Source organism: Emys orbicularis, chromosome 18 (assembly GCF_028017835.1).
Source record: "Emys orbicularis isolate rEmyOrb1 chromosome 18, rEmyOrb1.hap1, whole genome shotgun sequence".
NCBI classification, from domain to species: domain Eukaryota; kingdom Metazoa; phylum Chordata; order Testudines; family Emydidae; genus Emys; species Emys orbicularis.
Genome location: NC_088700.1, coordinates 11,058,952 through 11,080,790, shown reverse-complemented (window position 1 = coordinate 11,080,790; position 21,839 = coordinate 11,058,952). Strand labels below are relative to the sequence as shown.

At 45.5% G+C, this 21,839-nt stretch overlaps 1 protein-coding gene across 1 annotated transcript in view; it reads right to left on the bottom strand.

The window, feature by feature from the left end:
• Positions 1–21,839, bottom strand: part of RAPGEF1 (Rap guanine nucleotide exchange factor 1) — a 121,622-nt gene that overhangs the window by 9,776 nt on the left and 90,007 nt on the right. The window contains exons 12-16 of the mRNA XM_065418981.1: positions 10,198–10,479; positions 8,395–8,487; positions 6,359–6,447; positions 4,919–5,027; positions 2,768–2,843 (exon numbers count right to left, since the gene is read on the bottom strand). Coding sequence (XP_065275053.1) covers positions 2,768–2,843; positions 4,919–5,027; positions 6,359–6,447; positions 8,395–8,487; positions 10,198–10,479 — 649 coding nt within the window. The remainder of the gene's footprint in view (positions 1–2,767; positions 2,844–4,918; positions 5,028–6,358; positions 6,448–8,394; positions 8,488–10,197; positions 10,480–21,839) is intronic.

Below are 21,839 nucleotides of genomic sequence, written 5' to 3'. Positions count from 1 at the left end.
AGGCCCCTGGCGATGGGTCCTTAGGGCCACTTTCACGGCATTACTGCTGATTTTGCAGAGTGTGCAAAAAGTAAGACTATTTCCAACAAGGGAAAGAGTTAATACCACTGCAAATATTGGCCAGTAAGGGGTGCTAGAGAGCATACAATATGCTGCTATGCCATGCCATCTCCACAACAGGATACCAATGGCTTTGTCTACAGTCATGGGATCAGGAGATGGAATTTGAACATGAGAGTGAGAGATGCATCTATAAAGTTAAGTATGGAATGATGGCGTCACTTCATCTGGGAGAAAGCGGTAACAGTGGAGGCTCATCCTTCTATGAACACAGGTGAAATGAGTTTGGCAGTCTCAGCCCAAACCCTCGCATTCTGGCCTGACTGATCACTTCTGTTCCAGAGAAGCTGCGACAGGAAAAGGAGGTTGCATGTTAGGACTGAAATACATTGGCAGATCTGGGGGAGAAGGGCTGGTCATTACAGGTAGAGGTTCATTCGGGGTTTTAGGCCAGGGTGGAGGTGTATTAGCAGCGATGCATGAGAAAACTTCCACAGCACCGGCACATGCCAAGTTTCCCTCAAACCAGGCACGTCACCCCCAAAGTTCCTGAGCACTAATGTCAATCCATTGCTTTGTTACAAGGGTTGGGGGGAGCGGAAGCAGGACAATCACTCCTATCGGTCTGCAGCGTTTCACTTGGCAGTAACCTGACACAGAAAGCTCCTTACTGCTGCTCCTAAATCAGTGGAGAGCTGCTGTCTTTTAGTTAAAGATGATCAGATATAATCTCTAAAGCAGGGCGAATGGGTGGTCATGTCAGAGGTGAGCTCTGTGCCTTGTTCAGCTGTAATCCTGCATTTGCAGCGGGCGTGCACAGCCATGGGCATTTAGGAATAAAACCTGGGGCCAGCTAACGACCACAAGTCTTCTTTTATCCCTTATTCCACTTAGCTCTGCTACTCAAACCTAAATGGACAAGGAGCAGCAACCGGGAGTGGAGTTATATTTATTTGGGGTTCCCATCCGTCCAAAAGGCATTGTGAGGTAATACAGCTGGTGTACTCTGGCACCCAGACCTGCCAGGAAATTCATCTTTAAAGGAAAGTCTCTTAACCATACCTCTCTCTGCAGTTCAGCTGATAGATTTACAAGCCCTGAATTCTTCTTATCGTAAACTTAATTCATTAACCCTCTCAGTCTCCTAAACACTGGGTTAGCATAGCATAAATTCCTCTGTTTTAACTTGCATCAACAACTTGGCACAGCATGCAGGGGTGAGTTTGCCCACTATTATAAGAAATATACTACACACCTCTCTCCCCTTCCCACTTCTCCCTATTGATGCAGGGATAACTGTTAACAGGAGAGACTACTGCATATCTAAAACACACAGTGATCTGCGTCCATGAGAAGTGTACCAGGCTCCTCACAGCCTTTCCTCGATGCATACAGTGTCTTCAGATGTCATCATTTTCACACAAGTTGTCCAACGTGTATCCCTCTAGCAATTAGCTCTCCAAAAACAGAAACATGGTGGAAGAGGCTATTTCTAAGATGCTGCTGCACCAAGGAAGAGCAGTGCTAAACTGGAGCTGATAAACAATCCATTCCACCTTGACCGCTTTCTCCTACGCTTCAGGAAAGGTCAGGGATATTTCTGTAGGGGTAAGTATGTCCTGGCTGGCTGCAGGGTGCTGGCTAGCAGTCTCAAATGCCTAATGCTACAGAACAAAACAGGGTTCATTTAAAAATGAAATATATTCCTCTTTAAAATGATCAAATGCCCTGAGTGGCTCAGTGGGTGAGCGTATCTGGCTGGCAATCCAGGAGAACTTCCTCGGTTTAGGCCAGTGCAAATGTCTCACTTTCACTCTTTGGAAATGCTGCAAAGCCCATCTTTATTCACAGGGCTTGGGGAGGGAGGGTTGATGTTTGGGGAGCTTGATTTGGGGGTTTAACTGTATAGTTCAATTAATATATCATTATAATTAGAGTAGCGAATAGAATGGTTAAAATTTGAGCGCTCGGTGCTTAAAAATATGCAAAGTGTTAACATTATGAGATTCTGTGCTGAAAAATCCAAATAAATGAAAGAACCTCTCCACCCACCTCCCACTTTTATACATGATGACAAATCACCACTCAAGTTGGCATGATTGGTTGCCCATGCATAAGAGGATCAGGGCTGGACCTGGACCAGGAAGGATGCTCCAGTTGAATTTGAGATGCACTGGTAGAACAATGCTGGGACAGCTCACCCAGTGTGTTTGGCTCAATCCAGTGATATTACTCACTTCAATGCTAAGTTCACTCAAGCCATTCCCACCCCAACATTAAACTGAAGTCAATAGGTTACAGAGCACAAGTGTCCCTTTGAAAATTGAATCAATGGCACAAGGTGCCATTCACAATTATTCTTCCCTAACCCAACGACATTTGTTTGCAGGTCGAGTGATGCCAAGGCAATGGTGGCACTCGTTTGCATTGGTATGCCTCGCTCTGCAGAGCTAGACTCTGGACACGGAAGAGTTAAAAAAAATCATTGCTGTTGAATTGAACGGTACAAGAGCTTATCCAGCTTAGCTCTGTTTCACCCAAGATCAACACAATCCCCTCTGCAACATTAATGCAGCCCTCCCCATTTGGTCCACGTCTGCATATGGGAACACAGTTGACAGGCAACACTACAGAGGTTTGTAGCATAACCAGAAAAAAGCCACACCAAGCTGCAGACTCCCAGCTTGCTCCATTCCATTCACTGTACCTTTCCTGTCAGTCTCAGTTGCGTGGACTATCAAGATATCCCCGGATCCACCACGAACATCTGGCCCATCATCGCCCTGCAATGAGAAGAGAAACAGGTTGCGCACAGGAGACCGAGCCCCCTCTCAGCATGGCCTAATTCCTTAGTGCCTAAAATGCAGCGCTAACGTGTACATTTCTTGCAACTCACGCAGGAAAGCGTGAGCTGGGACAAGGTGTCGAGTACCAGGCCAATCCTGTGATTTAGTGGGAGTGCTGTTTTGACTTGCAGTCTGGGTCACTCACTCCTTCGGCCAGGCTGGGAAGTGCAGCGAAAGCTAAACGCTTTGCCTGTGAGCAGACGGAAGAGAAATATTTTGTGCTGCTCACCGGTGATCATTCCAATGGCTATTGAGGAGCAGCAATAGCACGTGATTATACATCAGAGGCAGTTTGTATGCATTATGATGAAAAGGGCGTAGAGTGAAAGCTGCACATTCAACCTTAACTTGGGCATTTCCTCTCTTTTGAATATTTAACTGTGCAAACGGATGCTGTATTAATAATTCGGTGTGTTTAATTTCCCAGGTGTGCGTGGTGGGGAATGGGATGATAAAGGAAAGAGAAAAAGAGGGGGAAAACACATCTCCAAACTTAAAAGAAGGTGCTTCAGTCTCTAGAATGTCAAAGCTCATGTAGTTTGAAAAACTGCGAATAGAGCATGCAAATCCTGTAATCTGGAACTATTTGGCTAGATGTCACCTGACTGCTGCTATCTTCAACCAAGTCCATGTGCTGGGAACAGAACTCAGGTGTCCTAGCTTCCAGTCCCCCGCCTCACCACCATACCAAACAGCCTCTCCCTCTGTCGTACATCCAGGAGTAGCACACTACTAACATTATATAAAACTCCATCATTCTTAAGGGCTTTACATGGAATATTTCTGCAGGGAAGAGACTGGAATACTACCTGGCTCCTTTGGACTATTTCTTTGCTACTCCAGTATACAAAGTACTGGAAATACTCCTGATTTACAGACATGGAGCAACTGTGCCTAAGATGTGATTTTTCAGGTGAAACTCTGGCAAGGCTTATGAAATACCACTTAAAGAATGAATAATAGCTTCCGGCTCTCCTGCAGATCTTGGCTGTCCAAAGAACACTCCCCTAAGTGCCAGTAAATGATATATTGTTTCTGTTTTCCAGAACTGCCCCTTGACAGTCTGAAAGCTTCAAAGGCCTTGTATATTCCCTCGAGCCCTGCATCAGAAACAGCTTTGTTCGGAATATCAGCAAGCAAGCGTAGATGTCTGTCAATGCACCCAGAACCAAGTTGTTTCTCAAGTGCAAGAACAGCTATTTTGCTGAGTAGTTTGTTTGCACTTCTGAAGCCATTTAGCAATTCAGAAACTAAATACACTTAGTGCAACTTCTTGCTGGAGACTAATCCGTATGCTAAACCTTCATTCACACTTAGAAATACAGCAACTAAGCAGCCTGACTACACACCCATGTTCAATTACTGTATTTATCATAGGCTATGTCTACACTGAGCTGCACTGCAGGCTATAGAGTTATGAATTGCAGAGTGCACCAAAATGTTGCACTCTACCTGCCCCAGGTGAATGCTGCTGGCGTGAATGAAAAGGTACCTAGTTTGCATTAATATGGTATCTAGTTCATGTAAACGTAGTCCTTTGTCAAACAGAACTATGTTAATGCGAACTAGGTACCTTTTCATTCATGCCAGCAGCATCCACATGGGGCAGCTAGAGTGCAACATTTTGGTGCGCTCTGCAATTCATACCCTATAGTCTGCACTGGGGCCCAGCATAGACAAGCCCTTGGAATCTCAGCTGTTGCATTTCGGATGCTGGTACAGGCTGAAGAGGTGGAAGACACAAGAACGTGCTGGTGTTCAATGAGACGGCCCGTGCTTTGTTAATGAACTCATGGTCTGATGCCGATGCTTCCTTTCCAGGCTGGTGTATCATCTGATTTCAGCACAATTTACACACAAAAAGCTGCAATGCATTGCTTCTGCAAACCAGTTTTTCCTATTAGCTTGCACAGAGGCTGGCTGTTTGATTCTCTTTCTCTACACTCATGGTCAACCAGATTTCATAAAAGCACAAACCAAGAAGCATGAAAGTGACGCTTGCAGGCACCTACCTCCTGCTTCAGTGTCAGCCGAGCCATAATTTCATTGTGGTCAATCAGGGTCAGCTCATCTACCTCCTCCTCTAGCGATGATTCCAAAGCATCCGGTGACTTTTGCTGCCTGGAAGAGAAGCAAAAGACCATCAAGATCATTAATCATATAGATGGAGAAGCAGAGAGCCAGGTCACATTGAGCGCACAGTGTCCAGGCCTTCATTAAATGGCCCAGACACTACAGGAAGTCTGACACTCTCAAAGTCGGGGAACCCCCCTGCAAACAAATCTGAGTGTCTGGTACTAATACTACAGCTTTTTGCATCCCTGGGAAAGGAGAAAGACTGAGGCTGATAAATGAAACCTTCAGGAACAGAGCACTTGTCCAGCCAGATTTCTGGCTATTAAATAGAATTTAACTACAGCATGCATGACTGCACACTTCAGCGTCTCCATGCACTGTCTGCAACATCATCCCTCACGTTATTACAGCATGAGAACCAAGGAGCCAAGTGATTCTGCAAACTTATGGATGTCGGAAAATAAACCGTCTATGGCTGGAGTATCTCTTTAAATTAGTTCATAATCTGTTTTGCTGGCAGAGGGCTGAGACGACAAGATCTCTCTCTGCTGAAAGACATGACAGAAATTCTGTTTCTCTTCCTGCGTTATACAGCTACTCCTCGAGCTCCAAGGGGAGGTGCTCTTGTGGTGTCTTGTACAGATTCCCCCTGCCTGGCTTCCTATAATACTATGTGTGAATTCTCCAAAGACACCTCTACCCCAGTGTCTGACCATCATGGAGCAGTCTATATTTTCATCAGACACTAAGCTTAGTAGGAGAGTTGTGTTGCTTCCTTCATTGCAATGATTAAAACCCTTAAAGCAACTGTCAACTTCCTTGGGACAGAGATAAAAGTTAGTGTGTGTGTGTGTGTGTGTGTGTGTTGTACCAACATGCATTGCCTCTTTGTTTATTTAGAATGAGGATTTCAAAATAATGCAGAGCCTGGAAGGGATATAAACCCTCCTGCTTCTGTGTATGAGCTAATCTCTAACTAACAAGGTCAGGAAGAAACTTCCTTTGGGTAGGTAATTCTGTAACTGCCTAATACAGGATTTCTTGCACCTTTCCTCAGAAGTAGCTGGGACTGGGCACTGTCAGAGACAGGAGACAGGATTGGGCTGATTGTCTGATCCAGCACAGCTGCTCCTACGTAGGGGCTGCATCAAGCACTGTGGGTTTGTTAAATCACCCTGCACAGCCTGGATTTTCCTTGTTAGGTGGGATTTCGTTTCTCATGAGACCGTCTAATTTAATGGGCTAAAAATCTTGACACTATCAAGGCAGAACATGAAACACATGGCTTGTTTGGCAGTGGGTAGAACTAAAATAGCATTGCTCAGGCATTGCTGTTTTGTGGGGCAGGGGGAGCTGCAAGTTCAGGTCAGGCCCACCTCTCACCACCATCTCTGCTTTCCTGCCCAGTGGTGCTGCTATGCGAAGTGGAGTCTTTGGGGTGGCCGTCTTTGATGGCAGGAGATTCCTAGAAGAGAAAGAAGCTTTTGATCATGACATGGGATCCTGCAATCACTGGTCATCCCACACTCACAAAGCTTGCTGCCTCTAAATGGCCCTTTACTGTAAATTCCTATGGAGGGATTAAAGATTGATGCAAGTTAATGCCAAATGCCAGGAAAACACAGACGTTAATTAGACAGGAAATTTGGGAGCATCTCTGGAGACTTTAATGTAGCTATTTTGGTTTGCTTTTAAGGTTGTGAAATTATGCTGATAGTTACAAAACACAAGTCAGCTGTTGACCTGGATCTTAACCTTCCCCCCAGACTTTTTCATCAGCCCTTGCAGTTGAAATGTACTTCCCTTCTGCTGAATTAAATGCACTCTGCAAGACAGCTCTAAACTTTTCACTGCAACTCCTCTTCCTCTTCCAATTCCTTCCTAGTTACAGCCCCCCAAAATCCCACTTGTCATAATGTGTGGATATAAACTACCTTCCCTCCCTCATCTCGCCCATCAGAGGAGGTTATGCAATGATGATCAACTGCTGTGGAAATGATGCTAACTTTAAAAAAAAAAAAAAAAAAAAAGAGCAATCTGAACATAAGGCATATAATAGCAGGTATGCAGTTCAAAGCAAATAAAGATACACCTTAAACTAGCCATTTATTAAGGAGGAAAATAGCTATGCGAGGTAAATGGAATTATTAAGTTTACAGTGCTGTAGTTGAGAGCTATTTAGCACTATGCTGAGTGATCCTTGGAGGGTCAACATATCAATCTGAGAGGATTCAAACCACCTTTCTAAGAATCAGAATCACCCTAGAAATTTTACTGTCAAGCCTGGGATTTTTATGTATCTGCAAAGTTGTGCTAAGTTACGTATAGTGAGAAATGTTATAAAGTCTTATTTCACTGTTAAGAACTAGCTGAATGAGATGAATGAGGAAGGGGAATTGCCTGATTGTCAGAGGTGTAGATAGAAGGGAAGTGGTAGGAGCCTCATTACTTGAGATGTTTAAAACTAGACAGGGAACAATCGTATATTCCAGGGAACAATCCCTCCTGGGCAGAGGAGTGGACAAGGCAGAACTTCACAGATCTTTGCCTTCGCTATTTTCTACAATTTAACAGGAAGATGATCAGTGGCACTGAAACACTTTTTATAGTGGGGGTGCTGCGTCCCCCCTTACCCTTGTCCATGCCTCCTAGAACTGACTCCGGGAATGGGGGGATGTGGACAAGGGTAAGGGGGCTGAGGCTGGCAGCCAGGACCCTGGACATGGGGCCGGCAACTGGGACCCCGGGCACAGGGCCAGTAGTGGATCCCCACGTAAAACCTGAGAGTTCTGCAGCACCCCCCACACCCTTAGTTCCCACGCCTATGAAGATGATCCCCTCTGTGATGTGATTTACCCTGTCTCTTGTAGGAAATAGCTAAGATGAGCCCTGTGCAGAGGAGGTGGAAAGGGTTAATAGACTATATCAATCACTTACTTTGTGTCCCAACGGTGATGAAAAAGGATGGTATTTTATAAACACAAAATTGATTTTAAAAAGCCAAAGCAGTTAAGAGTATTAGTAAAGAACTGGCACTGCCAAAGATGCTGCACAAGTCAAGGCTTGTACCTTTCCAGAAAACAAAAAATACAAAAAACCCAACCCTCGTGCACACAGCCCTAAACAAACTGCAGAGCACGCTGAAGCAGCTTTAAAGGAAAAGCAACCACTATGTTCTTAAAAACGTTCACCCAAAATCTCTGAAGCCAAGCAAGCATCATCTGCTCTCCATCCAAATTGAGATTCCCCTCTAGAGAGAAAACCAAAACAGACAAGCAGAATGGCCCACCATCAAAGCATTGCATTCAGCAAAACACAGAAGCACCACAATATGCAGGAGAGACTTATAAAAAGCATGTTATGCGCTGCATGAACTCAGCATGCACCAAGCAGCCCCTTCCAGTTTACTTACTCCTTCAGAGTGAGGGAGTTCCCCGTTGCTTTGGCCAGAGGAATACAGATTGACGTATTCACCCTCACCAGCCTCCTCACTGGCGTTTTCACTCTATGGGAGACAGGATGAAAGGAAATGTGTCACGGTGCCCCTGCGCCCAGCACTTAACCCTAACAACGTGTGCAAGTGAACATGCCTGGCCCATGCCCTGGCAAGAAACAATCTCTCCCCACCCACTGGCACTTGGGCTGGGAACCTTTCCTCTGGCGCCAATGGAAGACTGCCACCAATGTCTTATAGCTCTGTACTTTCACTGAGATAATCGCTATTTCCCAATTCGCAAGGACTATCCAGAAGGCCAAGAGGTACGGCAATCAGCAGCAGGAGAGCAGCATGGATTGGTTTGTGAGAGCTACCACGGAAGCCAACTGTTGGATATCACAGTGTAGCCAAATGCAAATGCAGACTTCAAAGTTACAGATGCTGAACATTTATAGTTTAAAACCAAAACACCACAATGGGACCTAGCTACATACTCTATGCCCACCACAGTAATCATGGCTTGATCTTGCAGTGTAGATAAGACCAGACTGCGTTCCCAAAGCATTCCATATAGCACAGGATTTTAGCGTAGCTTGGAAATGTCATTGGAAACACAGCTCAGACCATACCTACAAATGCAAGACAAAACCACATTGGGGGTGCGGCGGGGGGGACAGACTGTGTTGTAGGAAGGTCCCACAACAAGGAAAATGCAACAGTGTAGTTAGTTAGGACTGAAGAATCCGAAAATCAATTTCTCCTTTGCTTACTTGACAAGCCCTGAATTTAGGAAGGTGCTCCCCCTACAGTCAGAACCACCAAACCAGTAAACAGGTTTCAGAGGGGTAGCCGTGTTAGTCTGTATCAGCAAAAACAACAAGGAGTACTTGTGGCATCTTAAAGACTAAGCCCACGAAAGCTTATGCCCAAATAAATTTGTTAGTCTCTAAGGTGCCACAAGTACTCCTCGTTGTTTTGTCAAACCAGTAAAGTGCCTGATCTCAGCGTTTTTGTGGGAAACAGAGACTCTTGAATTCTAGTCTTTACAGGCAAGTGAAAGAGGAACTGCTTAGTTTAAAAATGTAGCTGCCACGCACAAGCCTCCGCATCTGTTTTCTTAACAGATCTGGAACCTTAAACTAGTGTTGCCCAAACTGATACCGTTCTCCAAACAGATCATCAGACTAATACCTCTGGCTGAGCCAACCGGTGCCTGATGCTGCCCATTCAACAGTGTGCATGCTAATCAGCAATGGAGCCCAGGCTGTTTGCAGTCAGAAAGGGGTTTGGAGAAGCCCCCAAATCTGTTTCAGATTAGAGAGGACAGTAAGCAGTTATAACGCACTGAGGCCCAGTGCAGAGACTCATCATTAAGGCAGGGGTGGGGCGCCTAGAGTAGCGGTCACAAAAGCCCGAAGTTCTAGTAACCAGAGTGCGTATGAACCAGGGGTCAAGAACTACTGTCTTAAACAGATTTTTGTTAAAAAGCTCTGCCTCTCCTTTCTTCAAACTCACACCACGACGCTCCTAGGCAGCTACAACTATTTCTTTACCTCTCTCTTCCACCACCAGTTTAATATTTAGGGAGAGTTTCCAACCTGCCTGTTTCTCTCACTACTTGTGACCTTCACTTTTATATTAAACGATCTCTCTGTCCACACACACAGAAATCACTTTAGCTCACACCTGGGTTAAGTGAAAATGTGTATTAAAACAAGTGACAGTTCTTTAAAAACACATCCTTGGGTTAAGGTGCATTATCTCTTTGGATATTCTCACCGAAGATGTCTGGAGAGAATCAGTGAAAGAGGTTTCAGAAGGAAGGCAGACAGGAGCATTCCCGTTAAAGCTGCTCTCCTGAGAAGAGGAGTTTGGCACATCCACAGTGCTTGGTGACTGGCTGGCTGTGGTTGGCACCGCTAGGTCAGAGCTCTGAGATTGATGGACAGGTGGAAAAGGCGGGGTGGAGGAGGAAGAGGAGGTAGAAGAAAGAAAAGGAGGAACGGAAGCTTGGTTGTGAGGCACAAAGTCCTGTGAGTAGGACCTAAACACAGATTTGTACTACAGGATGCAAAATGAACAACGCAAAAACAAGGAGGATGGGAAAAATAAAGAGACAGACAAAAGAAAAAGTAATTAGATTAATAATAGTTTAGCAGTGACAGCACAAGGTATTTCTAACAAAGGCACCTCTTTGTTGAGAGGCAAAACTAAACGGAGACAGCATTATTTTATCATCTACATACGAGAGCTGGAATCATAACTGGGACATCTGCCAGGTTTTCTCTAGGTAAGGCATGTTCATTTTAGATTAGCAGGCTGCCCATCTTACTGAAGACAGGGAAAGGGGACAAATGGAGGTCTTCAGTCATTGGTGGAAAGAGAGATTCTGGCTATTTTTGTACAAATAATGACAAAAGCTGCACCCTGCCAATCATGTGAGCCGGTGAAGACACACACAGGCATACAGATACCATGATGATGAGAGAGGTATAAATACCTAGACAGAGAGAAGTATTCTGTGTGTATATTACTTTTTCAATGGGTTTCCATGGGACATATACTTAAGAGACTGTTTGCTGCAACCATATAATTTAACAGCTATTGTGAAAATTCTGCTCCGTAGATCTAGAACCATGCAGAACACAGAGGAGAATGTCTAAATATTGTCTTCAAAGTTATGCTGAAAGATAGGTTAAGTTACAATCACAGAAGCCATTATTCCTTTCCACTTGAGAAGTGCTAATTGCCCTGAGGAGCAATGAACTCTACATTAAAACCAACCTCTCATTCAGTGGCTCTCAGAGAGTCTACTGGAGACGAGATGAAAGGAAATACACAGTCTATATGAAACTCTGTTGTGCCACACATCCTTGCTTTCTAGGATGACCATATGTCCTGATTTTATAGGAACAGTCCCGATATTTGGGGCTTACAGGAATGTAGCCAGGAAGCCTGAAGGAAGAATCAAGTCATCCAATAAGCTTGGGAGAAGCTGTTGTACATCTTGCTGACGATGGACTTGAAAGCACTGCATAAGCAGAGTACTTTGCTATGATTTTCTAGAAGTGCAAATGCAGGTTGCTGAAACTACGCTGGATAGAAATGCTGCTACATTATGAGAAAGGGGCAGGGGGGAGCGATCTCTCAAAAATTTAAACCAAGCTTTTTCACTATCAGAATTTCAACAGCTCACTTCAGTGCTTAATAGATGAGGCATGCACAGATCATAAAAACGAAGTCCGTCACCTGAAGCAGAGTGAGAGCATTTGGAGGTGTATGTTTCAGTCCTTAGCTTTATTTTTCATCTTGGAAACATTTAAAATGTACAATGGCAGTAAAATCTAAACCAAGGAGAAATCAAGACATGCCTCAGGGCAGGGTCTGAGTATTAAAGCTTTACCACTACAAAGTGATCATGAAACAAAATGAAAAGGTCAGTAGCTAGATTTTACCTTACTCCTTGAGTAGTTTCCCCTTCTTGTGTTGTGTGTGGAGCCTGAGCTAGTTTCTCTCTGTGTTTCCAGAGCCTAGACTGAATCGCAAGACAGGACACCACAGACAGGAATAGAGGGGGGTGCTTGGAAACAGAGCTAAAAAGACTAGACCAAAAAAAAAAAAAAATAGAAAAGCAAATCCTTCCCACATGCATGTAGCTAAGAGGAGTCCAGCTCCAGGGCCTGCTAGTCTCCCTTCCTGCCCATTTCTTTACAGCTGAGCAGGGCTGGCTCTGGGGAGACTGTCAACTTTTGGTGTGGCCTTAGTAATGCTGACAGGTCTAATCTCCATATTTACTTTCAACTGTTTGCATAAAGGCTCCACTTTTATTCGTTTTCACTTGCCTGGCACAAAACACTAAATCCCTAGGAAGACTCCAGGCTCATGACATCATTCTGGCTCAGCAGATTGATTCTGCCTGCCCTGTCTCCCCTGATATTTCATGATCTCACTGGTGTTAGTATTCTGATAATGCCACATGCTCCGGGCTAGTCCTCAATTAGGAAGGGGAGCAATGTGAATGGGGAACGTGGACTAGTTACCAAATACCCACAATAAAAGGCAGCTCAGCTGCACTTTTAACATTGTGGTCATAACAATGGAATTTCTCTGCTCCAATTAGAGCAAATCTTCATCCCAAACATGACCTGGGTCCCTACTAACCTATCTTTAGCCTCCTAGGGAGCGTTCTGCAGGATGGACTTCCTGCTGCTACAGGGGACAAGAGACATATACACAATACAATATATATAACTTTGCACTTACATAGTACATTTCATCTGAGGATCTCAAAGTGCTTTGCAAAAGGCAGCTATTATCTCTCATTAAACAGACTGGGAAACTGAGCACAAAAAGGACCTAAATGGCTTGACCAAGCTCGCAGGGAAAGTTAGCAGTAGGGTTGGGAATAGAAACCAGGCCTCCTGACCTTCGATCGCCCTACTCTAATTACTAGACAACGCTGAACTCAAAATCAGACTCATTCGTTTCTACAGCAGAGGGGGTTTATGAACTAGCATTTCATCTTTGGAGATGAGCTTCAGAGCTGATTTAGGTCGCAAGTGTAAGGAAATTGGTAGCATAAATCTAATCCATTTTGGACAGAGCAAAACTTTCATAGTACACTAAAAGCTGTTTTATCCCGCATGTTGGGGGAATGGGGGGTGCTGTAAGTGAAAAATGCCGGTTAACTAAGGGCTGGTCCACACTAAGCCCCCAGTTCAAACTAAGATACGCAACTTCAGCTACGTGAATAACATAGCTGAAGTCGAAGTATCTTAGTTCGAACTTAAAAGTACTTACCGCGGGTCCACACGCGGCAGGCAGGCTCCCCCGTCGACTCCGCCTACTCCTCTCGCGGAGCAGGATTACCGGCGTCGACAGCGAGCACTTCCGGGATCGATTTATCGCGTCTTGTCTAGACGCGATAAATCGATCCCAGAAGATCGATTGCTTGCCGCCGAACCAGCGGGTAAGTATAGACGTACCCTAAGAGGGAGGGAGTTTGGGTGCGGGAGGGGGCTTGGAGCAGCAGGTTGGGGCGCAGGAGGGAGTGCGGAGTGCTGGATCCGGGGGCTGCTCACCTCAGGTGGCTCCCTGCAAGCGGTGACATCTCCCGGCTGCTCGTCAGACAGCTCTGTGTGCTGCCTCCACCCGCAGGTGCCGCCCCCACAGCTCCCATTGGCTGTGGTTCCCAGCCAATGGGAGCTGTGGAGCTAGCACTTGGGGCGGGGCGGGGTCAGCATGCAGAGCCACCTGCGGCGCATCTGCCTAGGAGCAGCCGGGACAGATTGCCACTTGTGGGAGGCCGCCCGAGGTGAGCAGCCCCCAGATCCGGCACCCCAAGTCCCCTCCTGCATCCAAACTCTCTCCCAGAGCCCACACTCTACACCCCCTCCTGCGCCCCAAACCCCTGCCGGCCCCATGCCAATCGGACTATAAACCGGAATTTCAACAAAGATCAGAAATGCCGGTCTATAGAGCTTTCCGATTGGTGAAGTGCCGGATAAAACAGCTTTTACTGTACTTGACAAAACTGGCAGGTTTAGCTCAGGCCTGGTCTAAGTCTACCACAGTGTTTCTCAACCTTTTTGATATGAGGGATCGGCTTGCTGCCTTCCTAAACAGCGTCAGGGAGCTCTCAGGGACCAGTGCTGGTCCACGGACTGGTCGTTGAGAACCACTGCTCTAGAGGATCAGTGGGTGATGATACAAGTCGCTGCACTGAGGCAGGCTGAACTGGTAGATGTTTCAGGTTGAGACTGAGGCATACTACAAGGGCTTGTGAAGGAAGCTTGCACAGTGTCTGTCTCAACCAGTTTAAGACAGATCTTAGTCTCAATTCAAAAGCACTTTAGTGCCCAAATATACCATAACATTAGATTCAAAAAGTTGGGATGGATATGGGTTAATTAATACAGACAAAGTTCTGTACTTAATGGGTCTCTCTTCTCTGTCCTCAATAGTCCCTCAAAATGTAATCTCAAAATCTATTATTGCATGATCTTAACAGGATACAAAGAAGAACTTAGCTTGCTGCTATGAAGGAAGCAGAAGGACGCTCTGTAGGCTGCTATTAATTAACCTTGCTGCTCTTGCCTAACAATTTTGGGATATTGGGTCTTTTACAAAACAAGCCAGCAAGGCCCCTCCTTTCTGCTACATTTCAGTGAGCAGCTCTGGAATTCAAACTATGCAGTCGTGCTGGGACAAGAGCCAAGCATGAAGCATACTTTTAAAGGGGGAAAACACCCAGTGTTTGAAATACTGTCCCATATGGTTCCCATTTCTGCTAATCTCCATCCTAGCACACAGCTGCAGCATGGGCTGCTACAATGACTTCAACAGGGTCTGAGCACGGGAGATTTCTCCTAGAAACACTGCTGCTCGTTTAAAACCATATTGACTTGGAGTGGGGGGAGAGGAGAGTCCGTTCACTCAACGGAATTGCAACAACAACAACAAAAATCACAGCTGAGAGTTTATCTTGGAAACTGGTTAGGGCTTGTTGTTCTTCCCATTTCTGAGAGGCTTCTGCAGGATCAGCAAGATTTTGGCTCTGGCTGCATCGGGACAGACTCAAACTCCACAGCTTTGCTTGTTTGTAAGCTGAATGCTTCCAAACTAACTTCAGGGAAGCCAGAAAGCATCCAGTGTGCAACCTGAGCCTTTGGGAAAGAGCATTTAACTCTCCCCAAACTCATGCCATGTAAATGCCAGGCTGCCTGAGACTAGTACTGCTCTAGCACAGCCTCCCAAGAGGTGCTGCCAACTACCAGCACTAGAAAAGTTAGCACCAGTGTGCAACTCTGCTGTTATTCCCTAAAATGAAGTTCCGGCCGCAGGTTTATTTGCTTCTCTCTCCTCACTAGGCATGGATGGGTGGCTATAGAAAGCCAACACAAGTGAAGTCCTACATACATTCACATGCCTATTCAGAAATTGTTTTGGGGAGGCAGTTAAATATTTCTGTGGTCCTCAATTAAATTAGGCCAGAGGAGACTATGACATGTGCTGTGCATAACACAGGTATAAGGAATCCCTTCTCCCCTACCTGTCAGTGCATTCATGTATCATCTGCCATTCTGGAGGCACTACAATGAGCACACCCAGGAGTGGTCTTATCTCACAAGGACAGTAGGGAGGCAAGCTTGCCCACACCTGAAAGCTTACCTGACACTAAAATCATTTCGACTCAGTGTCTCGTTCTCTGTGACAGGACTTCAGGAATTGCATCACTGAATATTTCCAACTGTTTGCATCAAGGACAACAGCTTTACCCCACTAATCTCCTCAGTATCTCAGGATGTCCCAGCGGTCAGTGTTGCTATAAACACTACCTTGGATTAGCTGGCAGCAGATGAACCCACTATGCACTTGTTGCAGATGTGATGTTGCTCTACTCCTATCGGGGAGGTGTGACTACACACAGCAGCCAGGACAGGGTGTTTACAGGTCGATGTTAATTGATTCTGAGACGTAGTCATCTACATCATAAATACAGAGCTGGACTCAATTAAATGGCTGACAGAGCATTTATAGCATCAGTAGTCACACACACGGTTCGCCTTCCCAGCAACAGCCTAGTTAATAACCAAGTTGAGTTCCCTTGTCAAGTTTATCCCGACTCCACTCTACACCCACCAGGTCAGCCAGAGCACGGTATTTTTAAAATATGAAGCTGTTACTGATCTTCTGATCCTCTCTGCTACTGCTAATTCCAGACTGCACGGACAACTAGCTAGAACTGGACACCCAGCTTCCAACAGCAGCGTCCCATGTTTAAAGAATACTGGGCGTTATACAAGGCTGCTGTACCCTAGATTGTAAACGCTCAGAGAAATACTGAAAGAATTTCTTATCTCATGCTGCAATACTGGACCTCTAGTTACTCTTGCTAATGAGGAAGGAAATGCTCGGACAGTGAATGGCTCCAGACTGCCACAAGAAAGGCAGTGGCCCCTTCTGCTTGAACAGCCTCTGCCCTGGCCACACGACTCACCTCACTCTTTTTCAATGCTGGGTAGTGTAGCAGATGAATGGCTCAAGTTTTCTATTCCCCTGTGTGGGTGGCCTCCATGCTAAGTTGAGAGAGAACACACAAAAGCAAAGCTCTACTTATCTAGCTGGGTTTCTAATATCTCCGCAAGGAAAATACTGGATAAATAAAAACGTGTATAGGCCCCACTGACAGTGCTACAATCCTGGCTTCTCTTTGTAAGCCCCATCAGCAGTGCTATGGTGCTGGTTTCTCTTTGCAAACTCCATCAGCAGTGCTATGGTGCTGATTTCACTTTCTTTTGAAGCTGTGAGAACACAATCTGATGCACAGACACAGCATTAATGACTGCACTGTAAATACCACCGCCAGACACAGCACATAGCTCTTGAGAAGGCAGAGCTTGAGGCCCCTGCACAGGAGAGGAAGAAATAAGACTTCTAGAGTGGAATGGAGTTTATATAGCAAAAGAGGAATGCACTTAGCTATATCTGCTGAGCAAGAGGTATGGTTCCAATTTTATGCACAAAACTAAGCCACTAGAGGAAGTGGTTTTCACAGGCAAGACTCAGTGATGCCAGCATGTCACAGCACTATTAATACCACCATGCAATCCTGCTGTGGGTAGTGGAAATATATATAAAAGCAGAAGGAAAACAAAACAGGAAAAGCAAAACAACGCTGAGAGATTGACAGCTGATTATATGCATGCACCTCTTTTTTCAAAGTAATGAGTCAAATCCCATTTAAGTCACAAGTGAATTGAACATGCTCTAATTCTAGTCCCCAACAGATAATTTTTTGCATCACTGAACCACCATATCACTCTACACAACTGGCAGTCTCTGCTCAGGACTTGAGTAGCAGGGAGTGTTGTAGGTCAGAACTGAGCTCTCTGAGCAGAAGCAATGGGAGGAGCAGGGGGGAAATGTACACTGCGTATGCCTGACTCTACACACTGATAGCTGAGCATACAACAACACTAAAGGGAAAAAAAGAAAATCAGCTGTTGAGAATTTTCCATGATCTTGCTCAATTCACCAAAGAACTTCTAGAAGTAGTCACAGCTGAGTACTGAGCTGCAGTGTTTCCCTAGGGAAACTATTTGCACCCTCTGCAAGAGTTGAGAAGCCAGTTCAGTTTCGAGAAAGATACTTGCAACTTTTCACACTTTTTAAAACCATTAGAGAGAGGCATGTCATTTCTCCATAGTCAAGGATGAAGACAGTTTTCCATTAGCTGAACAAGTCTGATGAACCTGCTGCAATTGCAAACAGGCATTTGAGTAAGGAAAAACTACCAAGTGGTAATTGGATTTGTTTTAAGTCTTCCTGCACTGTTCAATGGAAAACGTGCTGAGACACAGTGGTGTATCTTGTGTCTCTCTGGATTTCAGATATGCTCACCATTACTGCTCCTATGCATCATTCTCCAGCTGCCAGGAAGTAACGAGGCTTGAAGTCTGCTATTCGAGACACCAGCCCACCCACTTCCAGAATCAACCAAAGAGATGCTGAAACAAAGGACAATACCCATCTCCACAAGAGTGAAGGAGGGTGAACTGCAGGAGGAAGGAAGACTACAGCAATTACCAATTTCCTATTGTACACCTCCTTTTCTACCATCTCACAACAGAAAACAGCCCAAAAACAAGAGATGGGATTCCTTAACAAGACATTAACCACACAATCTAGTTGAGACTAGTCCCAACAATGCGACTTGTAAACGCGACTCTCCAAAGTGTGGGTAAGACTGTGCAGCAATCCTTACGATATCAACCCATATTACAAACACCACCTCTGTGGGTGGAAGGTCAGACCTGAACCAGAATTGGTGGAAAATAGACTTGAGCCACTCAAGATCTGCCTCTATCCAATAAGAGCCATTACCTCTGCCACAAGCTCCTGCAAAGAGGGGCAAAAGCAATATTAGTGGTTGACAAAGGCAGATTTTAACCCAACCATGGAAAAATCAGGCCTCTGGAAAATTGTTTCCCTATGGAATACATTACAAAGTGTAACAGAAAGGGAGAAAAACCCTCAAATTCAGAGGCCCCAACTAACGTGAGGGCTGGAACTGAAGGGAATTCTTCTCTCCCCTAGCAATGCTTCAAAATGGGGAACCCTTGGCCAGTTCAAACATACAGCTTCGGTGCTGCTCAGATAAAAGGGAACTAACTTTCACCTCGGTCACCACAAAACCTTCATTAGTCTGGCTGTAAAAGAAAAAGCCCCTACAAGCTGAGCCTCCGCATGGTTCCCAGACAGCCAGAATACTGGTTACCAAAGGGCTCACAGGCTGATCTGCACGCCTCCAATGAAAAACAAAATCCAAACTCTAAAAGAAGTTAGGAGAGGTCCAGCAGGTTCCTTCAAACACTATAAAACTACCAAAGAAAAGGCAGCTCTTCCTACAAATACGCAGACCACCACTTCCTGCAAGAGAAAGGTCAGCATTCTCACTGACTTATGGTCTTGGCCCTGCTCTGGGGACTGAGAAATAGACCAGAGTAAAGACTGGGTCTTAGCCTCTAGGTGAAAAAGCAATGCAAAAAATGCCAGTGTCAGTCAGTCAGTCAGTCACAGCATGCTCCTCAAGGAAGTTCTCTCTCTCCACCAAACACCCAGGGCTCTACTGGAGAGGTACTTGTCAGTGGTCCAGGATGCCCCCTGCAAAAGTGTTGGGGCAGGCACAAAGATGTTGGGACAGAAAAAAATCCCCAGACACAGAAGAGGTGACTTCCCTTTCTTGTGAACAAAGCCCCAGCTCTAAATGGTACTGTTTTGGGAGGCTGCAGGCAAGCAAGCATTGGTACAATGAACAGGCATATCATGAGGCGGAGATGAAGCAGAAGAGATCCAGAAGGCAATCTGCTGTGAAACTTGCTAAGGGGAAGGGCTAATGAAACCCCAAAGGCTCTGTATGGAGGAAGGGAAAAGGGAGACTACAGCACAGCATTCCTCACAACCACAACCAACCTGACCCTGAAACAGCGGGGCATCCCAACCCTGCCTAAAGTGCTTACCTGAAGGGTCTGTGTTTGCAAGCCAACTTTCCTTACCATGGTGGGACCCCAAATCATGCAGCCCTGGTGAAAGAGGGAGGAGAACAGAAAAGGGGGGGGGGGGGCAGGAAAGACAGCCGTCACAGAGGAAAGAAGAAAAAGGTTCCATGGTCTGCCCGACAGGTAGAGTACCACTCTCTCCATCAGCAGCTACGGCTGATCCTGACTAGGGTCAGAACAGAAGCTCAGACAGACACACATCAGTGAAAGCCTGTGGCTCAGATGTGATCCCTCCCTGTACAGCTGAGAAAGGGTTTCAGAAGCTTTGTCCATTTTCCCCTAATGCATTTCAGCATCTGCTCCATCTGCAATCAAATGCTGATATGGAACCAGGTCCAGGAGCAGAGAAGACAGCTGGCTAGATGCACTCTTCATGTGTGGCTCAGACACCTGCTTGGGTGTCCATTGCTTTCTCCTCCTTTTCTGTTTATCAGATGAGAAACAGCAGTGAACAAAGAGGAGGGAGATTAGAGCTAGGGAGTCCAAGTGCACTCCTTGCTTCCAGGTTAAGGCGCCTCAGATACAGGAAGAAGTGGATAGGTGCTGATGCCTTTATACTGGCCATGAATAAGGATTCTGCTCTGTCAAGACATTGTCTCTGTAGGTTTCAGGATGAAGCGAGGTCCCACAAGGGGGAATTATGCAGGCAAATTCCACAAATTCCTGAAGGAGACTCTACAGGGATCCACTTTTCTTTAGTAACAGAGGATGAATTTAGACAGGGTTAGCAGTGAGACAGCACTGTTGGCAAAGAGACTGAAGCACTGCACAGGAACATTGTGTGAAGTCAAACCTTCACTTGCCTGAAGGCTTGAAATGTCTGACATCTGTTCTTCTGAACTCACGGGGAATCAGGCTGCTCACCCAAAGGAACTGAGTGAAAGAGAAACAGGGGCAGCAATGGCCCTCAGGCATACCCTATCTCTTGGCTTACACCACCACTGTCCTCACTTTCCTAAAGCAAAGATTCAATCTGAGTGTTAGGTCAGTTCATGGGCTCTTACGGTTCTTGTCTAGCCTCCTATTCTGGAATGTCATTTTTGCCGTACAGTGTCCACTCTTCTTCAGTGCACTTGCACAATCATGTTGAAGGCAAACAGCCTTTTATGCCACATAGTTCATAAGGACAATACAAACAGAACCCACATCCGCGTAATGCTACCAGGGCTGCAAGTCCTAAGAGCAGGCTTCCACTTGCACAGATGGGCATTGGTTTGTCTCTCCAAGATGGAATAAAAAGCCCAAAACCTATTATCCAAACTCTCTGAAAAGCACACTCGTAGAAAAGCTCACAGTAAAAAATGCTCCCCTTATGAGGATTAGGCCCAGACAGAAGCAGTGCAAGAGATTCAGCCATCCAGAATGGAAAAGAAGCACCATTAGAGGTGTTTGTACAGCAGGGTAGCAGGGACAGAACAAAGAATGGCCGGTTGAAGAGAAGTGGTGAGTGCACATGTGACTGGTTACAGAGCAGACCATGTGGATTTCAAATCGGGAACCTACGTTAAGAGGAAAAGTCCGCTATTAACTAAAAAAAAGAGGATTTTCATAAAGACAATGGCTGAAAGAGGTATTTTTAGACTGGGAAAAGGACTAATGGACAGGATTGCTATCCTCAGAGGAGTTGGTACAGTGATGCCAAGCCTTTATTTAGCAAGAGACCAAGCTATTCAAAGCCAGTTAGGCAGCAAAGAAAAGCAATTCCTTTATAAAAATAACAGGAGTACTTGTGGCACCTTAGAGACTAACAAATTTATTAGAGCATAAGCTTTCGTGGGCTACAACCCACTTCTTCGGATGCAACTTTATGTGGAGCTCCAAGGCCCATGAACTCAAGGTGTAGCTAACTCCTTGGATAGCGGATGATGAGCTCTGCAGCTTTCGTGCGGCCTTGCAGCTGAACCTTACAGATTTGTAGAGGGATGTGTATTCCCTTTGGATATGCATCCTCCCTTCCTTTCCCAGGCACAGACACATGAAGAGAAAAACTGCTAACCAAGGCAACTCTTAGAGGATGGCCTGGGCAGGGAGACTGTGATGAATTGCTCATACACTGCTAACGGGCAACCGTTTCATTTCTTTATTAGGTTTGACATCCTGGTATTGATTTAAGAAGGCTCTGCTTCATGTATAGAACAGATAAAGATTAATGTAGGGGATGGATCATTTTAAGAGACTTGATAATCAGCATTGACTATTTGGTACATAGGAAGCTGATTCTTTAGTTGTCCTGTGTGTGAAAGGATTGCTGTCCCAAGCATTAAATCCCTACTGAGACTGGTGGGCAGCCAAGGCTTAATCCTTTAACAGGTTTATTGTTCTTCCAAGTGTTCATTTAAGTGGACTTGCTGTGGCTAAAAA